Consider the following 25970-nt stretch of genomic DNA (forward strand, 5'->3'; position numbering starts at 1 on the left):
CGCATTTTTCTTTCTCTTTTAATCCTTGATTTTTTTTCCCCCTGGGAACGTTCAAGGTACAAAGGAGACTTATTTTAAACTGACTGATTATTGCCTAGATTCAGATATGATGAGTCCCTGAAAATATCACAACTCCTAATTTTCCCACTAGGCATTGGGGGTTGGCTGGGTTCTCTAGCAGCATATTAGCAGAGGAGCTCATTCTACTTTTCTAGTTAGACCAAAACCAAACCAAATCAAACCCCAAAATGCTTCTCTTGGAGAGCCTGTCCTCCTAGGATGGGGCATGGCAGGTTGGCATCTGCACCCCACCCCTCCTTGTGAATGGAAGTCCTGGGGAGTGGTCATAGAGGTGACTTGTGTGCCTGGCTGGGGACGACAGAAGCTGTAAACTAGAGTGGGACCAGTTGACTTCAATGGTGAAAGTGATGGGGGACAGAGCCCCTTCTGCTCACAAGCTCCATTAGCCTTAAATCTAGAGGCCTGCTACCATAAAGGTAGCCTCTAGCAGGTAAGTACCTTAGTGTAGGTAATGAATGTGCCCTGCCGGGCACACCCTCCAAGGAAGCAGGAAGAGGAACATTACGTAGAGAAAAGTGGGCCGGTATGTGGCTTGGGCTTCATACGGAATGAGAAAGAAGGACTAGGAGATGGGCATGATGTCCATCCTTGGGGGATGTCGAAGGTCAGCATTAGGTTCCCCACGCTGGGAGGTAATTTGAATTTGGCTGTTTCTATTTAATCTCCAAGGAAAACTCGGGGAAGAAAAGAGGAAAGGAAAGAAGTCTGGGGACTAGGAGAAGGAGGAGGTAAAAGGGAATAAGGAAAAAAAAAAAAAGAAAAGAAAAGAAAAAGGAGAGAAAAAGAAGGAATTCAAGAAGGAGGAAAGAGGCAGGGAGCTGGGATTGTCTGGAGGTTGCCAGGCAGCATGGATGCAAGATACGTCCCTGGCTGCCAAATCTAGTCTTATTTGGGGAGTAGATAGATGGATAATGCAGAGTGATTCTCAGCCTTTGGCAGCCTGAAGCCTAAAGAGGGGTACTTCTTGTGGAAGACGAGCCTAAGAAGACCTCAAATCATCTGCTGAAAAGGCAAGAAGAGGAAAAGGGAGGTTCTAAAACTTTATAGAAGGTGATGATTCTAGTAATAATGCCACCCTGTGGATTTGGGGTCTGTCTTTGAACTTAGAACATTCTGCAGCTCTGTGATCAACAATTGCTGTTTAAAAATTATATGTAAAATAATAATAAAGCAAGAGAGCAATCAGAAGAGGAAACAAATAAGCCTGGGGAAATAAAACCTGAAGTAATCCAATCCAAGTAATGCCTGAAAGTCATGAAACACGGCAGAGAAAAATATTTGATAGAAACCAGTTAATCACATGTTGTGTGTGATTCCAAGGATCTTTTCAGAGCTCAGATGAACGCCAGAGAGAAATGGTAACAAAAGGGGCCCCAAAGCATGGAAGGGTTTGGCCACTCCCTCTGCCAGGAAACATCTTTCATAACAGTGTTGGCCACTGTCACTCGTGGGCTCGTTTCCCCAAATTCTCTAAAGGAGGAGTGGGAGGACAGGGCAGGGAAATGATTCTAGAATTGGGATTTCATAGGTTCTCAAACGTTTTCACAGACCAGCAAGGGCTTTCTAGACTGTGTGTGTCACCCGTTTTCCCACTGCAGGAGCACCTCAGATTTTCTGTGCTATGGAAAAATGGGAGGGATAGACCTTACTTGTTTTCTCTTGGGGTTCAGCCCTTGGGCAGCAAGGCCAAGCTGCAGAGGCCGCCTGGGGAGCAGCTTTTGTCCACCCACCCCTTCAACTTCTTTAATACAACTTCTGCCCCAATTTGCAGGACCTGGCAGCCATTCTGCCTTGGGAGTGCTGACAATGGCTGCTCCAAGGCCTAAAAGGATTTTCAGAGATGAGTTTCTAGAAAAGCAGCACACAGAAAAGGTGAAGGAAAGGGGAAGGCCCACCTTTAGAATTTGGCACACAAGGGAATTCCTTGCGGTGGTGGGGCAGAGCCTCGCCAGCAAGGGATCTTCACCCCAGTTCAGTGGACGCCCCTGGGATCACCACAGAGCACCTTTTGAGAAAAGCTGTGAGGATCATGCCGACAGGACAAGAGTGGGCACAGAACATGTGACTCTCAGAGGGACCCTCTGTGTTTGGGGGTAGGAAGACCTGGCACCTTCCGGACCTGCTCAGCCTGAAGCCACAAGCTGGGAGAACACCTTGCAGGACGTGTGTGTGTTGGGGACAGCACGGTATTGTGGTTAAAAGGATGTGATGTCGAGGCAGCTAGGCCTGGGTTTAAGCCCCGCCTCTCTCACTGGCTCTGCTGCCTGAGAACTGGTAAATACATGAATATTTCTGAGCTTCAGTTTTCCCACCTGTTGAATAGGGATGTTAACGACCGACTCCTGAGCTAAATGCAAGGCTTAAGTGAGAAGATATGTGTAAAGGACTGAGCACAGCACCTGGCATTAGCAGAACTCTGTAAATAAGAGGAAAAAGAAAAACCAACCAACAGACAGCCCAGGGGCAAGGGTGACATGGCCCTGAATTGCTTTAGAGCAGCTGTCCCCAACCTTTCTGGCACCAGGGACCGGTTTCGTGGAAGACAATTTTTCCACGGACGGGGGCGGGCGGCGGTGGGATGGCTCAGGCGGTAATGAGAGTGATGGGGAGAGGCAGAGGAAGCTCTGCTCACCTCCTGCTGTGCGGCCCGGTGGGTGGGGGACCCCTGCTTTAGAGGAATCGTTGGCATCGTCTCTTCTCTCAATCCACACAGGCGGGACTGGAGCATTAGCTGCATCTGACCTGACAGTGTAAGCATCGGGGGCCTGGTCGGATTGGTGTTTAGTTTTCAGTGAGTCCTCCAAAGTCAGTTCCAAAACCAATTAGGAGAAGGATCACTTTATACTTTCCCGAAATTAAGAAGGTCAAGGTGAGGGAGCTGGCCCTCTGTGTTTTAGATACCTTTGTGATCTTAAAATGAAAAGATAGTGATCAGCTTTCTCCCATTACCTGTGAGGACAGAGTACAGGGAAGGACTATTGGTGTTGCACAGTGGATTCGGGGTGGCTCAAAAGAGCTTCCTGATGCACAGGGGCTTTACCTCCTCTGTGTCTCAGGCTCAGGATTTTAAAATGGGGACAATAAATAGAACACCCAGCTCATACAGTTGCTGGAAGACTTAATGGTTTGATACACAGCAGGTGTTTAGATGGCCCTGACATACAGTAAATTACTCAGAAAGGGTTGTTATTATTATGGAAGTGAATGCAGGACCTTTACCCCATAAATTACTGAAAATAAAAAGCTTGATATTTAAAAATAGAATGGAAGCTTAGCGGCCTCCGGTGCAAGAGACCTTGGCAGTAAAGGCACTGCTTCCATAGACTATTTTAGGCATGGATTCCACGTTGGCATAAGGGTTGACATGGACAGATCTAAGAAAAAACTGTAGCTCTGTGCCTGGTGACAAAGAAGACATTTTTGAGCACTTTTCAAGGTGATAGAAGGAGTGATTTTTAACATTTTTTAAGGCAACTTTAAAAAATATACTCTGCTGCAGTGTGAACCCTTGAAGTGTTGTATTTTTATACAGCGACAGATTATTTGTATACTTAAAATCGCAGAAATAGCAAATTCTGCTCAAATCATGAGGCACCTAGTACGTCAAAACCTAGTACACAATTTTAATATAGTTTAGCTTGCTCTGAAATTTGCAGAAGAATACCAGCTGAGTGTCCTCAGGGGATTGTGTGTTGAGGGGGTGCGGTAGGGGTGTGTGGGAGAAGATCAGAGCAGAAAGGCCTATTATGAATAAGAACAAATTTTGGAAGAACAAAATTTGAGGAATCAAAATCCTCAACCAATCTCTCTGCCATAAAACAGAAGCTCTAAGCCGCTTCGCAAAATAACCTTTGGAGGTTCTGTTTACTCAAAGAAAAAGCGTTTTGCTTCTGTTTCTGATGTTAATTAATGAAAACAGCCCCTGGAAATACCTTCACATCTTTCCCACCAAGTAATTAGCAGCGCTGGACAGGAAACTTTTGGGCTGGAGGTGAGATTCCCTCCCGGCTGCCATAGAACATTCTGAGCACCAGAAACACAGAAGAGATAGGACCAAAGAGATTTATAGATGTAAAGGGAGTGGCCACACACACCTCAGTGAACAGACCTTGGTTTGGGAGAAGAAAAGGGAAAATGAAACAGGAGGGAAAACTTAGTGTTTTAGAAACTATTTTTGTGTTTTCAGTTCTGCCTTTCCTGTCTCCGTCTTTGAAGTTTATGGCTTGGCTGGTAGCTTAAAAAGTAAAAGGGCACTGAACTTTCTTCCTGTTTATCCCCTGTCTTTTTGTCTGGAAGCAGAGACTCAGGTCAGGCAGCCAGGCCATCGTCACTCTGAGAAGGCATGCAATGGAACTGACGTGGCAAAGAGCAAACGCTGACCTTGGGGTCATCGCGGGTTCCTCTCTTTCTCTCACATCCCGCATGTTATCCACCAGCAAATCTGGGGTCTCGACTTTCAGAATATTTCAGAATCTGACCACTTCTCCCTCCCCACCCCCTGGGCCGAGCAACAATCCTGCTGGCCTCCTGGCCAGTCTCCCTTCCACCTTTATCTCTCTGTCCCCCCCAGGCTGGTCTCAGTGATCAGATCGCGCCACTCACTCCTCTGTGCAAAATCCTGCAGTGGCTCCTGAGGTCAAAGTGAAAGCCAAAGTCTTCCCAATGACCTGGAAAATTCTGTCCAGTGAAGCTCACCTCGACCCCCTCCCTCGTCCCCTCCCCCTCTCCTAGCTTACTCTGCTCAAGCACTCTGGCCTCCCCGCTGTTCTGGAAAACACTGTGCACTCTCCCACCTCAGCGCCATGGCCTTTGCTGGTCCCTCTACCTGGAATGTTCTTCTCCCAGGGATCCACGGGCTTCACTCTCTCAACTCCTTCAAGTACTCGTTCAAATGTCACCTTCTCATCAAGGCTGCTCTGAGCAGCCTATTTAAATTTGCAGCTTTTCTTTCCAGCATTTCTCATCCCCAGCTTATTTTCTCTCAAGTGTTTTTCACCATCTAATTTACTGTATCATTACTGCTATTGATTATCTGCTGCTTCCCATTAGCAGCCAAGCTCCACGAGCGTAGGGATTTTCATCGGTTTTGTTCGCTGCCGTATCCCCAGCGCCCAGCGGGGCTCAATCAATCCTTGTGTTTATGGTTTCCTGGCAAGTTGGTGAGTTTCTTACATGCTTCTTGTTGGCTAATGACCCAAAGTAAATCCTTTCAAGTCCACCCAAGCCCAAGGCCCCAGTAGGGCTGAGGGTCCATACGTAGAGCCCCAGGAACTGTCCGAAGGTAAAGAGGAGAAATGGGCTGGACCAGGTGTTTATGCACCGGAGATGGAAGACAGAGGGGCACACCAGTCATCTCGCTCCTGCACCTCCCTCACCAGGCTGCCCAGGTGAGCCCCGGAAGGAAGAGGAGGAAGATGGAAGAGGAGGCCCGGCGGGCACGGCAGAGAGCAGAGCAGGGAAAGCTGGGCTTTAGCTCCTCCTTCTGTATGAAGATACTCCTCATTTGTCAAGGCCTAACTGAAGGCCAGACCCGAAGCTTTTTCTCTACTGATACACACACCCATCTTCCCAAGTGGAAATCCGCCCGCCGTTCTCATGGCACTTTGTACCCCTGTCACAGCCCTTATTTCAGTTTGCTGCCCACCTGTCTGCTTTCCCCACCAGACGCCAGGCTTCTCAGGGGCAGAGACCTCTCCGCCATCTGCGTATCTTTGTGTCCCTCAACAAGCGTCTTAGAATCGTGCTTGGCACGTCACATGCACTCACCGAGTTACAGTGAGGCTCTCGGTATATTAGCTCCCCTGGGAAGTCAGCTTTTTTCCAAGTCAGTACAAGTCACAATCTTCTACTCCGCAAATATTAACCAAGCCTGTGCTATGAATCAGGCAACATGTGGTAATAAGATCCAGCTGGTGGGTGCCTTTGTAGAGTTCACAGCCTGGAGCCAGAGAGACGAGAAACAAGGACTTAAGATTCATGCTCTGCTGGTGCGGGCCTTCTCGGGAGGGCATGGAAACTCAGAGAATAGTGAAAGTTCTAAGATACAAGACACTACCTAGCAGCTTGAAGGAATAAACTCCTCTTGCATTCCACAAGCTGTCCTCATGGGGCAGCTTATTCACCTAATGGGATCTGACCTGATTTTTTTTCTTAAAAGCAAAATATTAAAAATAATATTCTCGTCCCGCACAAAAACACCAAGAACATAGAGTTTACTTACTTATTCTTAAATCTACTTTTGCGGTACAACCTCTAAATTATTTCCTCTAATTTTTGTGAAACATCATGTAAAACCACTTATTGTAAAATTACATTGACATTAATGGAAATTAAGCTAGTATTGTAATAAAGTAGTTTGTAAAGTGTCTTTGTAAATATTTTGTGAATGGACCACATAATAAAGATGATGAACATAATTTAATTGTAGTTATATTTATAGATATAATCATAGGACTGGTTTTTGTAATTAATAAGAATATTTACATAATTGTATCTCAAGCGGTGGCCAAACCCATCATATAATGAAATGAAGCAGGCTGATTTCCTTATTAAGGCTTTAAAAAATAATTTTCTGTAACAACGACCTCTGGAGTCACAAGTAAAGCACAGTTCTGTCTACATGTGAATTGGTTCTATATCATCTCTCCTAACGGGGTCACCTTATCATTGGAAATATGAGAGCGTCTTCCTAAATATTTTGGAAGATTTCCAACGTGTTTCAAAAGTTGGTATCGTAAAGGTTGAAATTTTGCCCTTTATCCCAATTTCCTGCCTTTTCAGGGACTCTGCCTCATCAGTCTTCTTATCCTCAATCCTTCCCTTTCCCCTCAGTATATATTCATGCTTAAGTCTTTCAATGTGGCAACTTTTCTCTTGACTTCAGGTTTCCTGCGGGCACTGCTCTCTCTTGCCTTCTCTTCACGGACAAGCCTCTGGAAAGATCAGTCTGTGCTGGTGCCTCTGTGTCCTTAGGGGTCCTCCGGTCACTTCTTAACTCTGCATCTGCCATGTGTCAGCATTGCTCCAATGAACCTACCCGTGGCCACTTGTCACCTCCACTTGCCTGGATCTCTCAGTGGCATCTGATATTCCTCACTCGCCTCCTCAAAATCCTCTCTGATTTTCAAGGACGCCCGAGAGCGCTCCTTAAGTGTCACCACTCCTCAGGGGCCCCTCCTTGCTCCCTCTTCCTCACACCTCACATTCTCCCAAGGGCCCCAGTGGACCACTGCCTGGATAGCGATGATTCCCACTTTCAGATCTCTGGCCCAGATCCTCTCATCCAATGGACTTCTGAACACCTTCACTGGGAAGTCCCTCTGATGGTTAAACTCAACATGCCCCAAACTTCCATACATCATTTTCCTTCCTAGGAATCTGCTCTTCTGCTTGTATCTGTTGGTGACTTCCTCACTCCCAGTGTTTTCTAGTCACCTTAGAGGTCTCCCTCTCCCCCATATCCAATTAGCTGCCAAGTCCTTTTGAATCTACCTTTGAACACTTTAGATCCAACCTTTCCAGCCTGGATGTTGGTTACAGCTTCTTAATTGGTCTCCCAGCTTTTAATCACATCGCCGACCTGCCTCCTTCTAATTTACCCTTCATATGGCTTGGAGTGCTCTGCAGTTATTTTCTTGTCTTACTCCTTCTTAAGACTCTGCTTTAGGCATCTCATCTTTCAGGAAGCTTTTCCCGAGTCCCTTTCCTGGGCTGGCAAGGCACCTTGGTACTTTTCTCTATCACAGCACTGATACTGATCCTGTCATGGCAGTTATCATAGAGCCTCAGAGGTGTTTTACTGACCCTGTCTCCAACTGGCCTGTGGGCCCCTCAAGGCAGGGATGCTGCGTTTCATCTGTCCCCCCAGTCCTTACTTCCTAGGCTGGTCCTCAGTAAGTGTTTATGAACATAACAACATTAACACAAACAACAAAGGGAACCTTAGTGTGTGTGTGTGTGTGTGTGTTTGAGAGAGAGAGAGCGAGAAGAGAGGGAGAGATGCTTGGAGTTCTTGCTGTATGCAAATCTATTTGAAATTTACATTCTTTTCCAGGGGAGAGAAAGAAGGAAGATCCAGAAACACATCGCAGGAAACTCACCAGACTCTCTTCCCAGTTAATGTTGTGATTAAATCTCCAAAGTCTAATAGTGTTTACAATTAATGTTTGTCTATTTTGAGACTCTCTTTAAAAAAAAACAAGATAACCTAATCAAGTTCAGGCAAAATCGGAATTTTACAAACCAAAAAACTGGCAGCAGGTATCAGATAGCAAACTACGATGTTTCAGGCAAGGAGCCAATTTACTGACCTTAGCCGAGGCTGACACGGCTTGAGAGCTACTGTTCTTCATCATTTTGGGTCGCCTGTTTTATTATTTTAGGAACTTAATTTTCTGGACATTTCTATCTCATATACACAGATACCAATGGCTCACACCCAAACATCCTCAAAGGGGTTTGTCTGATCTCAGCTTTGGAGTTCTGAGCCAGGGAGGGGCTGCCGGATAGAAGGCTTGAACGTCTTCCCCCTGCTCCCATCCCTTGCACCCTGTGGATATCTAAGAGATAAACGAATACAGAATCACTTTACCCAGGTATGCTTCAGATCCAAGATTTGCCAGCATCCAGCCCCAATGCCACCTAAGGGGTGGAAAAGAGCTTCTCGGAGTCAGTTTGTCAAAGTCTGTATCTTGGGTATGTCTCTCTGCAAATGGGCTGTGACATTGGTGTATTCATTTGGGCAGAGTTTTGATTTGTTCACAGCACTTGGCAAATAGTAGGTGCTCAATAAATATGTGTTGAGTGGTTACTCTGACTTGTATATAAAAAACAGAACGTAACAAAACGGTTCTTCCTTATGATGACACTATATATTACCCGGTTATTTATCTTGGCATAAAGGGAAAGATTTTATTCTGTAGCAGCCACTGTTTCATGTACACCCATTCTCTCCTGTCACTTGGATTTCATGTGTCTGCAAATTGTCAGTTAACTTGGATTCTTATGTTCTATTTTTTTTGAATCCTCAACTTTACATTGTAAACTGGTGCCTGTAAATCTCATTTGAAATGTGGGTTTGCAACAGAAGTGCCGGCACCTGCCGTGCGTTCTTAACTAAATGGGACTGAAGGCTTAGTGGCCCATAAAATGAGATACTTCAGTTCATTTCAGATTTAATCAAAAGAGAAACTTACCATGCTTAATTGAACATGCCAACCTCCTGGTGTAACAGATTCCCACTTTTTTTTTTTTAAAGAGAAAGTTTCATGGGGGCGGGAAATTATATTATTAATTTATAATAACAATATTCAAGTTTGACTGATGAAGGCGAACTTAACATTTTCAGTTCTGAAGATGTCAGAAATAGACAAAAAAAAAGCATCCATGGTTTGCCTCCTGCTGCCACTTAACACCTTCTACATATGCAATGTGGCAAAGTCTGCCTTTACTTGCCAAGTCCAATCTTTCTGCTTTTACTGCTGACAGTTTAGATCATGAAAATAAGATGCAATGAAGTTTGAAGAGCTGGATGTATTCTAATGAGAAGACTTCCTTGGTCCTGGTTTTCAGGAAGACCGTGGATTTACCCACACAGCTGGTTTGGTCTTTCTGACAGATCTGATACAGGTTACTAGCTGATTAGTTTGGTTATGCACACACACGAGGCTGCTGTCTTCCTAAGATCCAGCCCCAGGGAGAGACCTGTAAGAATACATCTCTAAAAAAGTAATGTGGTTAATAACTGATGAGTTAAATCTGTTTTTTTTGGAGAAGGCTCAGCCTTAACAGAGAGCATCTGTTCAGGTGCCCAGAAAAATTGTGTGGTTATGGAAAGTTGGACCGAATGAGTTAAACCATAAACCTGGAATGAATGAAACATAACATGGTGCTGGAAATGGTGTCTGTGCACAACAGAGGGTGCCCTCATTGGTAACCGGAAGGGAGAAAGTTAACCTGCAGTGTACTTCTCGGAGTTTCTATAGGGATATCAATGGTCTTGAGGCAAGAAGGCACATGCTGTGGTGGAAACTGGATATTCTGTGTGGGAGGAATTGCCTTGTCATTGCATTTAGAAAGGACAAGGACTTCCATCAGAACTGCACCCTGGCTTTCAATCAACTTTGGTAAAAAGTCAGGTTTAGCAATGAGTAAATTAGAAGGTAGTTACATTATGAAGGCTTAACCGCTTTGGAATGAAGTCAGTTTGAATCTCTGGTCAAAGAACTTATTTAAATTTGTTGTTTAAGGCTTGCTCTTTCACTGTTACTAGGAGTGTAAATTGGTGCAATGCCTTTGGAGGGCAATTTGGCACTATCATTCGAAGTCTAAAATGTGTATGTCTTCTGATCTGTCGTTTCTATTTCCAGACATTTATTTTATATCTTTATTTATATCTTCTATTCAGTCGAGTTTATTATATGGGCAAAGAAGATGCTCATGTAGCACTGTAATAAATAAATGAACAAAAATGGAAATATCCTAAATCTTCATCAACAGGGGACTGATCAAACCCACCAGGGAAGAGCCAGGCAGTGGAATACTATGCACCTGCTAAAAAGGAATGAGGAAAGTAAAAAAGTGCTAATACGGAAATATCTTCAAGACATATTAATAAACGAAAGCCAGGTATAGAACAGTACATAGAAGAAAAGAGAATATGTTAAAAAACTGATAAAAGTGGTTAACTCCAAGGAATGAATGGAATCTGGGGTAAAAGGGGGACTCACTTTTATTGTCTTTCCTTATGTAATGTTTGCTTTTTACCTCTGTGCGCATGTAATGTTTTTATAACAAAAAAGAATAGTTAAAATTAATTTGCAATTTAAAATTTCTACTGTGGTAAAAGTTTAGATTTGTAACTAAGAATATAGGATTTTTTTGGGGGTGGGTTGTTGTTCTTTTAAGGGTCTATTCCACAGGAACTATCTAACGGACTATTTGCTGTATTTAACCACATTAATAAAGAGTTGGGCTGTGAAATGGATCAACTAATACACAAGCCTTTTATTCCAGATGCTATGACCCAGGAACATACCTACCACAATCTTGGTGGCAGCTTAACCAAAATGCAAGATCAAGTTAATCTTAAAGGTAGACTGCAAACCAAAAATGTCTGCTGTCACACTTAATAAAGGCACCAGGACAGAATCTTGGACATGGGACTGGAAGGGGCATCAAGGTGTCCATTATCTGAACATCCTTCTGATGGAGGCTTCTTTGGCTTCTCCAGAGATGGGAGACTCACTCCTGTCTGAGACAGGCCATCCCATCTTTGGCCATGTCTGTAAGAAAGGTCCTCCTGTGCTGGACTGAACTCTCTCTCCCTGAATTAAGGAAGGCTGATCTCCTTCCTCAACCTTCCCCACTCCAAGCTGGACTCAGGGGGATTCCCCAGAGCTCCTCTCTCCTGGAAAGATAGACCCCACTTTATCACTGCAAACTGCTCATGCAACCAATCGCAAGAAAGAGGCTCTAGGAAGAACTTCGAAAACATTGTTAGGTTGTTCCCATCCCATGCTACATCCTTGTTCACTTCAGCACCATCCATCACCATCGAGATGCTTATCACCAAGTGGCTCTGAAAATCCCTGGACTGACTCAACCTCCCAGCCCCGCCATCGGTAAATCTCTTATGTCTTAACCTCTTCTATGAACATTGTCTTTTTGTTCCAACTGAAACATAGCTGTTTCCTGATGGCCCCTTTTCTCCTATGGCCTTTGAAAGTGACACTACTTGTCTCGCCAAGTGCCCACATTCCATTCCTCCTACCTTACCACTTATAGATCATTTCTCTGTCCTTCTTTGAAGCCCAGGGCAATAAACTCTACCACCTATACCCCAAACGACTTCCAAGTCATCCTTCCCTCTTTCCTGAATATATCAGAACCCAGTTCACTCTTTTTCTCTCCACCATTACTCGTGTTACCATCCATGGTAACTTTACGTGGGTGAGCCCTGCAACACTTGGCTCCTCACTGCCCTAACCTACTCGCTTCCAGCTGCCCTTTCCTCCAGCTCACCTCATCCATCCACTTCTGAAGTTAGACCTTAGACTTTGTCACTAGCAATAACTGCACCACGTCCAAACTCCTGATTGGAAACGTCTCACGTTCTGTCTATAACTCTTCTATCTTTCTATTACAAAAATTCTTTGCTCTCATTGGTCAATTCATGGATGCCATCACCTTTTTATGCCCCTCCTTTAGAACAAGTTCTTCCCTTGGCTTCTGGGATGCCATTCTCTCCTGGTCCTCTGCCCACCCCAGTCTCCTTTGCTGGGCCGTCTCCCTTCTTCCCAGACCCTACACTTTACAGTCCCCAGGGCTCAGTCCTTGGCCTCCTCTTTCCTATCGATTGGCTAGGTATTCTTATCCAGTTCTGTAGCTTTAAATGATACCTATATTTTACGACTTTCAAATCTACATCTATAGCCCTGACTTCTCTCCCAAGCTCCAGACTCCAATTCCACTTTCTCCACATCTCCATTTGGATGTTCCATAGGCATCTCAAACTTAGCATGAGCTCTCAATCTTCCTCCCAGAGCTTGCTCTGGTCTCAGTCCTCCCCATCAACATACAGTTATGTGAAAGTGATATTTCTCTGTTGTGGAGAGATTGCAAGTTGCCTATCAATATCTATCCCTTTTTCATTTCCTAATGACATAATATCTGAATTACTGGGGCTAGCAAATCACCCAGCTTAACATACTACATTTCCAAGCTTCCTTGAACTATGTGTAGGCGTGTAACTGAGTTTTGGACAGATTTTACTGGGAGGGTCTAAAAGGAAGCCTCCTTAAAAAGAAGACAAAACAGCTGGGGAAAATAATTTTGGCCCTTCCTCCTTCCTGGAATACAGATGCGATGGCTGGAGCTGTAGTGGCAGCCATTTTGGACCATGAGGTGCCCTTGAGGTTGAAAGTCATATATTAGGATGGTGAAGAAGAAGGATGGAAGGAGTTGGGGTCTAGGATTACTGTGAAGCTTCCATATCAGCCATGTACAGCCTGCCTCTGGACCTCTTTTACTTGAGAGAGAAATATACTTCTATCTGATTTAAACCACTGTTAATCTGGATTTTCTTCTATATAGAGCTGAAACTATCCTGCTTGATATATCAGGGTATACAACACAGTCTCATCCATTCAAAGCCAGGATTAAAATATAATGTGAAGGCCACAGATAGCACCAAGGACCTGTTTTAGGATTACATTTTCAGAGGATACCTCTTGGGCAATGGAAACTACTGTTGAATAGTATTCCAAAATTCAATTTCTCTTTGAGAAAGAACGGAATATTTCACTGCAGTTAAGAACATCAAATGACTGGCTAGACTATGTAACCTTAGGGTGCTTCTGTTTCTTTGAAATAATGTGGGTTTTCAAAACTCAGCCACATGACTAATTGAGGAAACCATGATTCACATAAGACATTATTAGTTTCTCAGCTTGGTAAAGAGGTTGCCAATAGGTTGCCATGAAACTAGCCTTAATTTCATTAAAGAAAAGATCATTATTATTTTTGCCTTTGATATTACAACAAACTTTTCTATCTTCTTTTTTCCTTATACAAATGAACAAAGATTGACTTTTTAAATAGTGGAGAAATTATTTTTCTAGAAATGGCTTCTGTTAAATGGCAACGAGTTTAGGACAATACATTGCATCTTTGCAAAGTATCCTTAGTCAGGATTTCTGTTTACCTACCTACCTTCATGTCTCTGTGAATGTTTATCTCCAAAGAGCAGAAATGATTAGTTGTGTATACTGCCACTGGTGGAAAGGCATCTCTCCTTTGAATGTCTCTGTTCCATCACACGAGTTTGTTTTCTTTTGAACTAACTTTCTACATTTTCATTTAAAGTAACTTTAGTAAGGAAGCCAAGTTCAATTTATTGAGGATGTTCCGGAGTGATAATGGTAAGAAATTTGGGTGTCTGCAGATGAGAAATAAACTATGGGTTATTTATTTATTTTTTAACTGAAGTATAGTTGATTTACAATGTTGTGTTAGTTTCAGGTGTACAGCAAAGTGATTCAGTTATACATGTACATGTGAATATGTACGTGTATATATATTCCTTTTCAGATTCTTTTCCATTATAGGTTATTACAAGGTATTGAATACAGTTCCCTGTGCTATACAGTAGGTCCTTGTTGTTTATCTATTTTATAGATAGTAGTGTTAAACTATGGGTTATTGACATTAAGTAAAAATCGGAGATTGCTCTTCCAAGAATATTCGGTACCACCCCATGAGGAGATAAAGGGATGGATGCCCATGTAGGGGGATCTGAGGTCACCAAAAGACTACCCCTAGAGTCATCTATTTGTATCCTTGGAAACATCTTGTGACAGAGGGAAATAGAGTCTTTGGGAGGAGTGAAGCTCACGAATCTATCAAGTCTAGGAACATGACTCATACAGAGGCAGGTGCTCAGCTATTATCAGGTGAACACACTAGAATCAGGTGGCTGGCGGGAGAGTCATCACCTTGGCAAGCAGGAATGAGGCAGTGGAGACATGGCCCCTTCTGAGAAGCCTGCCCTCATTTCCATTGGGCTCCCCTGGCACCTCGGGTCTGCCCATCACGCTACTCATCTCTCTGCCTATGTCTCCCATTAGAGCGTGAATTCTTCAGGAGAAGCACTGTCTTTCATCTCCACAGGCCCTGCACCCAGTCTAGTGCCTGGTCCATACTGAGTGTTGCTGAATGAATACGTTAGGGAACGAATGAGTGAGTGGATAAAATTCTGATTGGCTCGGGGTGGGAGAGGAAGTTGGGTGTGGCCCAGGGAGCTGTTCCCATTTATGTTCTGGGCACCTGAAGACAAGGGAGGGAGGGAAAGGGCTCCGAGGGGAGGGGCAAATTTTACAAAAAATGTTATGATTTTGTCCAGTGTCTGAGAGTAAGTAGATTGTTTTATTAAAATAACATTTTAATGGTAAAGTGTTCCAGTAGGGGGGCCATGTTTCAGTCAATAGCTCACTGTCATTCTTAGTCCGTGGTTCAACCTTTCCCATGGTCTGGTCTCCATCAAGCCTTTCTTCCCACTCCTACACTGTAGCCAATCTGAACTGTCCAGTTCCTCATTCCACCTTGTGGAGCAACCACAGTGGAGCCGAGAGGACAGGGTGTGGCATGCCACAGTCCTGAGTTCAGGTCCCTCATCTCAACTTACTACCTACGAGTCCCAGAGCCAATTACTTTTCTTCTGTGTCTTCATTTCCTCATCTAATACAACACTTCTTTGGGCTTTGGTTTTCTCATCTTCGGTAAAATCTACCTATGTGATCATCACAAGGATTAAATGACACAGAATATATAAAAAGCCCACAGCGCTGCACCTGGCAGGTGGGATGCACCCAGTAAGGGTTGGTGTGGCCCCTCTTTTCATCCTTTTCTCAGCCTGGTGGCTCGGAACTTACCACTCCTCCTTTCCCAATTTACCGTATTTACTGATCTTTTAGGGTGCAGGTCAAAGATCACCTTCTCCATGAAATCCCTCCCCACCCCGCCCCCCGCTGAAAGCAGTCTTTCCTTCTCCCATAGCCTGTCATCTTTTTCTGAGCACCTATGGTACTTACCACTCTCTTCCTGGTGGCTCAGTGATTGCTGTGCTTTATTTCTCCCCCGTCTCTAAGTTCCATGGGGCAAACTGCCCACCTTTTAATCTTGTGTTTCAACAAAGCACCTAGCAGAATAACTTGCATATAGTAGGTGCTTAAAATAATAAACTGAATCTGTGCTGGACAATTCTCTATATTGAGGAAATCGTCACACAATTTCTCTTAGGATAGGGGGTGGCATATATAATTCATCTTTCCATTAAATCCACTTTAGGGAAAAAAGTAAAACAGGCCTCGTTGCAAGCAGCTGATGTCACACAACATCCAGAGCACTTTCTGGAAACATTACAAATAATGACTAGTCACATGGGCAATTACAATAAAGCCCTGTCAAGGGCTAGTCACATTTCTAAAATTGTGAAAAGAAATGCTCAAATGGAGGGGGATATTTCCTGAAGGCTATACTAGTCCCCTATTGCCCATAACATCTTCACCTTTATTATACCTCCCTAAACTGTACAACATGGAAATGATATATATCACAGTTATTGCTATTATTTTCAACGAGAGGGGAGAGGCCCTTAAGAATTTGAAGAAGTCATGCATGGTGGTTGCCAGGTCTGAGGTTACTGAGCTGGCTGTGCGTCTTTTAAATTGAATCCCAGAATTAGGTTTAAGCCAGGCCTGGCTTGTCATAGAGGCAGCTGCCAAAGGGTATAATCTGAGGGGGCTGTAGGGAGACCTCCTGTTCCAAAGTATCCTTTCCATGAGTGCCTGAGAGGGATTGCTATGTGTTTAGAAAACTTTTGAATCTTTCCGAGGTTCCTATTCTAGGTGAAGGATAATGCCTTAACCAGCATTTCTAAAAGAGTTCCACAAGAGGCTCCATGGAAGAATGGGTCCTCTGACCAAAAAAGTCTGGGAAATACTGCAAACTCCATCCCTCTATACGATTTACTATTATATGCTGCAGTGCACGGGTACATATGGAAGGCTCTGACAAGTCACATGGTAAAGAAATCTATTTAACTTAACTCAGCTCTCCTGCTTATTTAACTACGAAATCAAGCTTGCTTTCTTTTTTTCCCCCAATTGTTGCAAAATTCCTAATGACATGATCTGGAAGTAGTATTTCATAGAACATGCTTTTCAAGTGCTCCCTTAGCTATTATTAGCTATCACTGTAACAGGAATGAATTTTCAGCTAAGCATGGGGCACAAAGGGATGTGCATGAAGGAATGGGGCAGTCAAGAGAAGGATAAGGAACGTTAAAGGTGACCATGAGGGCCCCGAAAACAATTTCACAATCTTGCTAAGCTGGTCAGCCTTCTCATTCCAGATATGATTTTGGCTTTGTTTCCCTGCCTAGAAAGCCCAGCTGTTCGATATCAAGTGGTAGCATCAGCTTGGAAGTAGCGTTTTTGCATCTTCACATAATCTTGGTTTGTCTGGCGTGGGGAGGAAGAGGAAGGGAGCACTTGGATGGCCACATTTGCTCAAATAGATGTGGAAAGAGGAAGGAAGGGAACGGTAAGGGAGAAAAGGGGCAACTGAGGCAACAGAGAGCCAGAAGCTGCTCTGGCCACAGGAAGCTAAGGGCGGAAGGCAGAGGACAGGATGGAGGAAGGAGAGAAAAGGGAGGGGTCATCACTGCTCAGGTAGAAGGTAACAAACCCACCAGCTGCCCAAGCCATGAGGCCGAGGCTGAGGGCTGTGAGACGCCTGAATCGAATTATAAAGTCAGTGAGGCCCAAACCTTTGGCTTCCCAAGCCAATCACCAAGAAAAATCAAAGTGGTTTGAAGACATGAACTAAAAATAACAGCCGGGACAGGAGCCTTCCTTTAAGGTACGGATTGCTCTTTCTATCCCTGCGGTGGTGGGATACTGATTCTCATAGGTAGCTTTCTGCCTTTGGCGCTCTCACTGCCCAAGGGTCTGCATTTCCCCAGGTTGTGGGGAGGGCCCTGGGCTACAACAGAGCCCAGTCTGAGATTCTAACTGTGGCCTGCTGCTTTAGAAAACATCACAGTGGTTAACTGAAAGCACAGAGATAGCAGCAGAGAAGGGCCCGGGTGCACTGCAGAAGCCAGAGTGGGGAGGGGCTGGAAAGGGCTTGCTCTTACCGAGGGCTGTCGGATGTCCTGCTTCCTGCAAAGCAACTAGGAAATCTTTGGCAAGCTAAGGCAACTCAGAAATACTAGAAGCTGAAAATAAGATATACAACACTTTTGGGAGTTTCTCTCATGTTGAAGGATAAAATTAACTGATTCCCCTTCTAGGGTACCTTTTGATTTCTTGTCAATATCAGTGTAAAAATCACGGGAAGACTCCAAATGTTTTCGTAACTTACAAATATTATTTATTAGTCAAAAGGCGGAGGTATGTGTGGGAGATAGGGCAAGAGAACAACTCCCTTTACAAGAATGCAGAAATTCTCAAATTGCTGTTCCGTGGTACACTTATTTCAGAAAAGTCATTCTGACTGGGGCAAGGCCGTGCTCTGGGACAGAGCCTGGAATTCATCAGTAGATACATTGAAAAAGAAGTTTCTGCCAGACTTCACTTATTCAGGGGAAATGGTTAAAATGATACATCCAATCTCACGGAGTGTGAATCCCAATATATACAATCCCACTGGCTGGAAATGTTGGCCCTGGCCTCTCTCGGGTGAGTTAACAGGGACCGCGACAGCTAAGGACATGAGCCTACGCGGCCCTCTGCATCAGAAACAGGTCTCCAACTGGTTTGGGGCCTAGTGGTTCCTTTAGATCGCTCATTCCTTGGCATAAATCAGAATATTACCAGAACTTCCCCACCTCTGAAATTGGGGCATATTAAAAGAAGAGTGTTGGTTGGATGTGTTTCTATATGTTGTGAGCACGTGGAGGAAATAATGATGACCCAGTGGGTGTGGGCTTGTGTTTATGTTGCTGACACCATTTCTCTGACTGTGTTACACAACTGAGATGGTTTGGATCGTTTGAATGGAATAACATGACTGCTCATGGTATTGCACATCTCCAATTCCAAACCAACACGATGGCAAAAACTAGACAAAAATGTGGAAAGAATAATAAATCACACAATGTCACTGAAGTCATGCAATGAGGGGGAAAAAAATGATTAAAAAAAATGGGCAAGCCACAGACACCATAAATGAAAAAAAAAAGCCAATGCATACAATTCTAAAATCATTCTTACCTTCTTCAGTCATTGTGTCATAATATTTTAGTTTTCCATATGATCCAAGTTCTACAACATCACAGTAAAAGACACAAAGATAAGGAACGAGCTGTAATGCAAGAACTTTGTTTTTACACATTCTCAATTAATCAGATTCAGAGTTACACTGTCAAATTCCGCAATTGTAACTATATAGAGATGTGCAAACATGGGCCATGTGGCGGATGGCTTTCACGACCCACTTTCAGAAATCACTTAAAATATATTATTCCACCGGGGGTAGGACTTGCCCTGCATTCCAGAATAGGACACAGTTATTTTAATGTCTGATAAAACAAATGCTTGGCAAAGATATCTTCACACCAGGTCCAGCCTAGGCCTATAATTTTTAGAGGTGACATTCCAAGAGAAAGGGCTGGGCAAGGACAATGCCCAGACCCACTGAGGCTTGTAGACGCCAGGATTCCTTGCCATGGAACCGCAGTCCCAGGAGTTCATTTCACAGCTTTTCTCCAATAGAACTACTTCCTAGAGATTAGTAAGGAAGGCTACCTGGGAAAATCCCAAAGAAGAAACCAGGTTCTAAACTTCCCTTTCATTTCTAATCTTGTATTTTAGACAGAAAGCACTGAATACCATGGGTGCAGCATGCTTTGGTGTGTGTTGGGGGGGGAGGGGCGGGGGATGGGAAAGGCGTGGAAAGCTTTGGGAGGAAGGGGGAGGTGTATTCCCAGGGAAGGGCACGTGGCCCAGACAGGTGATAGAGCAGCCACAGCTCCCAGCTCAGGGCATTGCCTGCTGCTGTGTAGACCGCAGGGGCCAGGAGGCAATCTCCTGGGTGCAGCCCACCAAAGGACTCGGCTGTAATGGAAACCACGGGCGGAAAGCAAGCTCTTCTGAGTCAGCTGGTGGAAGTGGCAGCTTGGGTGGAGGGACGGAGGAGGTGGGGACGCACCATTTCTGTTTTCTTACTTCAGTTCTAAAATAGAAACTTTCATTCTTGTTCATCTGAAAATTCCAGATTTTTTGAAGCATCACTGTGAGCAGGTTAGAAATATTTTCCCTGGTCATAACGACACTCTCCCAATAAAATTCAAGAAATTAATGACACTCAAGAGATCTTCCTGTGATTCTGTAGAATGCTTCCATGGCTCATTAACTTGGTCGACTGCTAAAAATTCACATGTGAATGAACTAATAACTGATGGGTTTTGTGTACAAAAGGCTTTAGCTTAAAACACAATAATAAATATTCTTCTGCTTATATTATACACATTCTATATATATTCTTTTTCCATGTGCCTAAAATTTTACCTAAAGCTATTTTAACACACCAATACAAAATTATGTCTTGGGGAGAAAAATCACCTCATCTTTACATTTCTGCAAAAGCCTGCCTATTCTGGATTTTGTTAGATACACGACAAAGGATGCAAGTGCTTCAATAAGAAATTGAATTTTGTGTAAAAAACAAGAAAGTTTAAAAAAAAATTACTTCTGGGGATTGCCTTCTGTAGAAAATTTTTTTTTCTGGTATTTTAAGAACAGTAGTCTATTATATATGACATTGCACAAGTTTGCGATTTTAAAATGATCCAAATACCTTCATAAATATTAAAACACATGTTCATGGTGGCTTTACACATAATCTATGCATTTGTATTTGTGTGTGTGTATATAATCTTGCAGTAAATTGATGAATTATGTCAGCCGACTAATTTTTTTGTAACCTCTACTCTTTCCCTGAGGTAAAGCAGTAGAATAAGCAGCTGGCATTCTCTTTACTTGCCGAGGAAACAGAACGTGGGCAGCTCTGTGTTTGCAAAGTTGGGTGTAAACCATATTCTACGCAATGAAGATACATTACTGCATTTTTGTGTTTTGAGATGCAACCTCTCTGTATGCACACACTGGTCTTCATGTATCAACCCGAAACTTTCAAGCATCTGCTTGTGGCAGATGTGATTATTTTTTACCTCCTCTCTCGTGGAGCCAGTTATAAATAAATACAATCATATTCTTTAATTAAGTTATTTTTACATAGTTGAAACTGGATCTGTGGGTGACTGACAAAGCTCACACATTCTTGCTGCTGTGGCAATGCCTAGATTGTTTCTTAGCTGCTGCCTTGGATGAGGACTGGGGCAGGGGGAAAAGAACTGGACAAAACATATAAAAAAGGAGGCTAAAGGTGGTGGAAGAGAAGGAATAAGAGCAGTGAAAGGCTGAAAAACAACAGGTGATGTAGCAACTTAAAGCACAGTGAGTGAGGAGGGCAAGGGAACAATATTTGCCCAAGTGAAGGGAACCATGTTTGTTGTTTACTAAAGAAAAGGCACGCAAGAATGTGAAGGAAACCAGCCTACTGGAATAAAGTTTTTAACATTGACAGCAACGGCACGGTGAGACGGTGAACTCAGCACCTCAACGCTTTCAAATGGTCAGGGAGGCATCCTGGGGCTGGTGGGACAGCATCTCCGAGAGCTGGTGCCTCCCTTTCTTGAACCAGGGGCTCAGGGGATGTAGGAAGAGGAGTGTGACATGCGACTAGGGCAAACACGACTTGCATCCGTAAGCCAGAGCACATCACGCACCTGGCTGGTGTCCCACATACCATGGACACCTCATGGAAAGTGGCCTGAGAGGCATGAACGAAAACTCACCTGTAAGGGGCAATGGCCTCCAGTCAGCGCACTCCCCATGGACAGTAGCCAGGGCACCTTTAGCACCGTTGGATTAAGATTCAAACTGCGCCCAATCCAAGCTGAGTTTCTTTGACACGGGAGGGAGAAGTGGGGGGGGATTCAAGAGGCTGCTGTTTAATACCACTGAGCAGCTTCTATTACGTCAACTGAGCAAGAGGCAGCCAGGACTGGAAGAGGGATGAATCAGCCGTGAATATCATCCTGGGTACCAGCTGGTGCCTCTTCTATGTAACATTTCTCTAAGAAGACACACAGCCTAAGAAAAATTCCAGAACCCAGTGGTTGGTGTTTGAGATGAGGCTATGAGCCGATTGGGAATGCAGTCTAACATGGCGCCCACACTCGCTCATGCTAGTTGGACAGCTGGGTCCACAGGCACCCAAGCTCCCAGGTCTCTAGGAGGGCTTGAACCTTTTGTCATTCCTCTGTCCACTTCCCTTCAGGTCTTGTCAGCAACATCATCACCTGGCTTTAAGGTACCGCTGAATTCTTGTCCATATTTCTTGGTTGACAAGTCAAGGGAAGGATCTCGTCTTGAGTCTCAAAGAATCTGAATAAGAACTAGTGTTTTGGGCTCCTAATTTCTTTCTTTCTTAAAAAGGGCATGGACACAGATTTCTCCTTCCAACGTTGACCTTCTCAGCTCTACTTTTGAAGCCTCTGGCATTCTCAACCCTTTTCTCAGCAAATCTCCCCAGATAGGAGCAGCAGAAAAGTGACTTCTCACCTTTCGGGCCTCAAAATTCTGACGTATACAACAGAAAGTCAACAGAAGCATCTATGCTGAATTCATTTTGTTAGAACGAAGAATAGAGGTAGAGAAATCAGTGAGAGCAAGTATTTATTAAGTGTTGGTTGATGGAAAAAAATGATTAACTTGTTTGTTTTCTTAAATCAAAGAGCTGCTATATTTTTGATACCGGTTTGAACTGAGTTTGAAGATCTAAAAATTAAGGTTTCTAAACAATAGAGAGTAGTTTCTTGGTAAAGTTGTCTAATACTTATCAAGGAGGTGTGTACAGATACCAGATTACATCACATCCATGAAAGGATTATTTTCAGTAGCAAACAGAAGTTAAGAACATAGGCTTTGAAGCCAGGGTATAGGTTTGAACCCAAGATCTGCCACTTATTAGCTGTGTGACTTTGAGCAAATTTACCTCTCTGAGCCCCAGTGTCCTCAGCTGTAAAGTGACATGACTGTATCTATCCCGCAAAGTTGTGGTGAAGAGTAGATAAGATAATAGCACCCACTAAGCGACCGGTAATGGGCAGCTTCATTATTGCAAGCATCACCAAGAAGAGTAGAAGAGAACCTATGGGACATGGAGCAGAACACTTAGAGAACTTGGTATTTTACACAGGTTTAGTTTGTTAAAACTAATTCAACAGTACTTATAGAAGTTTAAAATAGCTATTTGTTGCCCAACAATAAAAGATATTCTGCCTTGCTGGGGCTAGAATTAGAAAGAAATTTCTTCATCAGTCCTGCCCTTCTACTGTCAGATCTATGGGGACTGTCAAAACATGGACCATAATCATTGGAACAGGATGTAAAAAGCAGACCTTTCATTCATCTGACCACCATGTTCCAGCTTTGGACCTATGCACCTTTCCTTCTAATATTTGCACACAAGACTGTCTCTTCACATGTTGGAGGCTGAGACCCTCTTTGGATTCCTCTTTGGATCTCTCCCAACTAGAGCAGTGCTTTTCTCATATCACATGCTCTCTTCACATTTCTTAAACAAAGCATATAAATGCACAGCTCCCAAATAACAGTGAGGTTTAGGATGCTTTGGTTTGTTGAACTTCCCTGGACTTGCTGAAGTCAGGAAGGCAGGCACTGATGTCTAAGGCTACTGGACTGCTGATACCATAATATCACTATCAAAGTTCAGGGGGTGGGGTGGGGGAGGGATGGCTTGGGAGTTTGGGATTAGCAGATGCAAACTCTTATATATAGAATGGATAAACAACAAGGTCCTAATATACAGCACAGGGAACTATAGTCAATATCCTGTGATAAACCATAATGGAAAAGAATATGAAAAAGAATTTATATATATGTATAACTGAATCACTTTGCTGTAGAGTAGAAATGAACACAACATTGTAAATCAACTATACCTCAATAAAGTAAACTAAAAAAAAAAAAAAAAGAGTACTTCTGAGTGAGACAGATAAGACAGCTAATTCAAAGCTTGGTTCTACTACTTATCAGCTGGGTGATCCTCTCTGCACCTTAGTCTCTTCTTCAGTAAAATGGGGACAAGAGCAATAAACACCTGTTCTCAGGAGGGTTTTTGGAGGAGCAGATAAGAACATGTCTCTATAGCACTTTGTGCTGGGTGGCAGAGGCATCCTTAATAACTGGTACCTCTCTTCATTGTCTCCCAAAGTTCCAAAAGGAATATCTATCTCAGCCCAGCATGAGGTTGTTAAATCCTATCAAACTCTAATTATCTCTGCGGGTGGGCACCAATGTCAATGTCAATACTCAATGTGTGCAAGTCAACAACCCCCGCTAGACATCTTAAACACAAGGAAGACTGTCAAAAGGAAAACTTTCAGTTTAATGAAAGGCTGCCCTGGCTCACTTCCAGAACCATGTTTGGCAGTATTAACATTTTAGCCTCAGGTGGTTTTTTTTCTTTTTTTTTTTTAATTTGTGAATTTATTTTCATTATTGAAGTTTTGTGAATGACTAGTACGAGAGTTGTGTATTTGTCATTTTCCGTTCACTCCCTACAAACATAACATTTATATTTGTAGATCTCTATAATTTTTAAGTTTCTTGCAGGGTATGTGGGTTGATCTTGATTCTCTTCTATTCCTGTGTGAAAATTTTTCATCAAAAAAAAGCATGTATGGGCTTCCCTGGTGGCAGAGTGGTTAAGAATCCGCCTGCCAATGCAGGGGACACGGGATCGAGCCCTGGTCCGGGAAGATCCTACATGCCGCGGAGCAGCTAAGCCTGTGTGCCACAACTACTGAGCCTGCGCTCTAGAGCCTGCGAGCCACAACTACTGAGCCAGCGTGCCACAACTACTGAATCCCTTGCGCCTAGAGCCCGTGCTCCGCAACAGGAGAAGACACCGCAACGAGAAGCCCCCGCAACGAGAAGCCCATGCACCGCAACAAAGAGTAGCCCCCGCTCGCCGCAACGAGAGAAAGCCCGCACGCAGCAACGAAGACCTAGCACAGCCAAAAAAAAAAAAAAAAAGTATTCTGAGTTAAAAGGTATTTCTAATATAGCCCAGTTTAAAGCTTTTTATTTGATTTTACCTAAAAAAGGGCTGCATGGACCACCGAAATTAATTGCCTTCCATTAAAAGGCTTTCTTCGGTCATTATTCTTTTATATCAAATGTTCATGTCAAGGCAAGTAATTTTGTTTTAACTAAAAAAATAAAACTTTAAGAGATTGAGGTTAAGTGAGGAAACAACCATATTCTCACTTCAGACTCAAGTCAGAAGAAAAGGAATATTTTAACCTTCAGATTCAAATTCTCACTCAAAAAAAGCTTTTAAAGTACTGACTCATTGCAGAAGCTCTGCTTAACAGTCTGTGGGGGAATGATATTTGTGTGTTAAACTTCCCTAAGAGGCTCCTGAATACACGGTTACCTGGGGACAGCTGTACCCAACATGTGGTAACACATCTATGTCATACACAAGGTATAAACGGAGGTGATTTTGCCCTGTGGAGTTCTTTTCATATTCGGCTCTTCCAAATCTATGCTAACGAGTGCTTCTTTTTCTTCTATGAGATTAAAACCTCTCACTTAGGCTTTTGGAAGCAAGGCAAGAACTTTCCAAATGAAAATAAAGGGCTGAACTTGTGGGTAACTCTCCATCAGCTACTGAGTGTCAAGTAGGATTTATGTACATACACACACACCACCTCTTAGACATTTATCACCTGATTTTCACGCCCTCTGAATCCAGCCCCTTCATGAAATACTCACTCTTCCTTTTCAAGCTTCCTGCAAACCCAGACACACTGGTTTGTTACTGCTGTTGTTCTTATCTCCCTCACTTTCTACATATATTTCCTTGTTGATGTCCATCTGCTGATATCATTCTGAGGCCCCAGTCACTAGGAAATACTGATACTACATTGGTGGCCAAATCAGGGGTCAGAAAGATCCCTAGCAGCTGGCCCAGTGCCTGGAGTACAGCAGCATTCTGATAAAGCACCAATGAACCACAGGGCCCAGGTGTGTAGGTGAGAAAGTAGACTGGGGACCACAATAGGGAGTGGTGGGGATTATGGAAAACTGGCCAGTGCATGCCTAAAGAGGGGCAGCAGCCAGTCAGCTCCCACTCCATGCGGGAAGGCGGGCACAGTGCTGACAGATCTGATTATTCAAGGGAAGCCAGATACCCGGATTTTTATGTGAAAATTCCTGATTTTAAATGTTGGC

General features: G+C 43.6%; 1 protein-coding gene and 1 pseudogene across 6 annotated transcripts in view; both read right to left on the reverse strand.

Annotated features, from left to right (window-relative positions):
- The window catches only part of LOC309663710 (cytochrome c oxidase subunit 6B1 pseudogene), a 523800-nt pseudogene that overhangs the window by 284824 nt on the left and 213006 nt on the right, over positions 1-25970 (reverse strand). The window lies entirely within an intron of this gene.
- The window catches only part of SLC24A2 (solute carrier family 24 member 2), a 243965-nt gene that overhangs the window by 49756 nt on the left and 168239 nt on the right, over positions 1-25970 (reverse strand). For 4 of the 5 annotated variants that reach the window (XM_082468033.1, XM_082468034.1, XM_082468032.1 and 1 more), the window contains one exon: positions 18855-18905. The exons of the other annotated variant lie outside the window; for it this stretch is intronic. In XM_082468033.1, coding sequence (XP_082324159.1) covers positions 18855-18905 — 51 coding nt within the window. The remainder of the gene's footprint in view (positions 1-18854; positions 18906-25970) is intronic. 5 annotated transcript variants of the gene reach the window in all.

The sequence above is a fragment of the Balaenoptera physalus genome (genome assembly GCF_965194825.1).
Source record: "Balaenoptera physalus genome assembly, chromosome: 7".
NCBI classification, from domain to species: domain Eukaryota; kingdom Metazoa; phylum Chordata; class Mammalia; order Artiodactyla; family Balaenopteridae; genus Balaenoptera; species Balaenoptera physalus.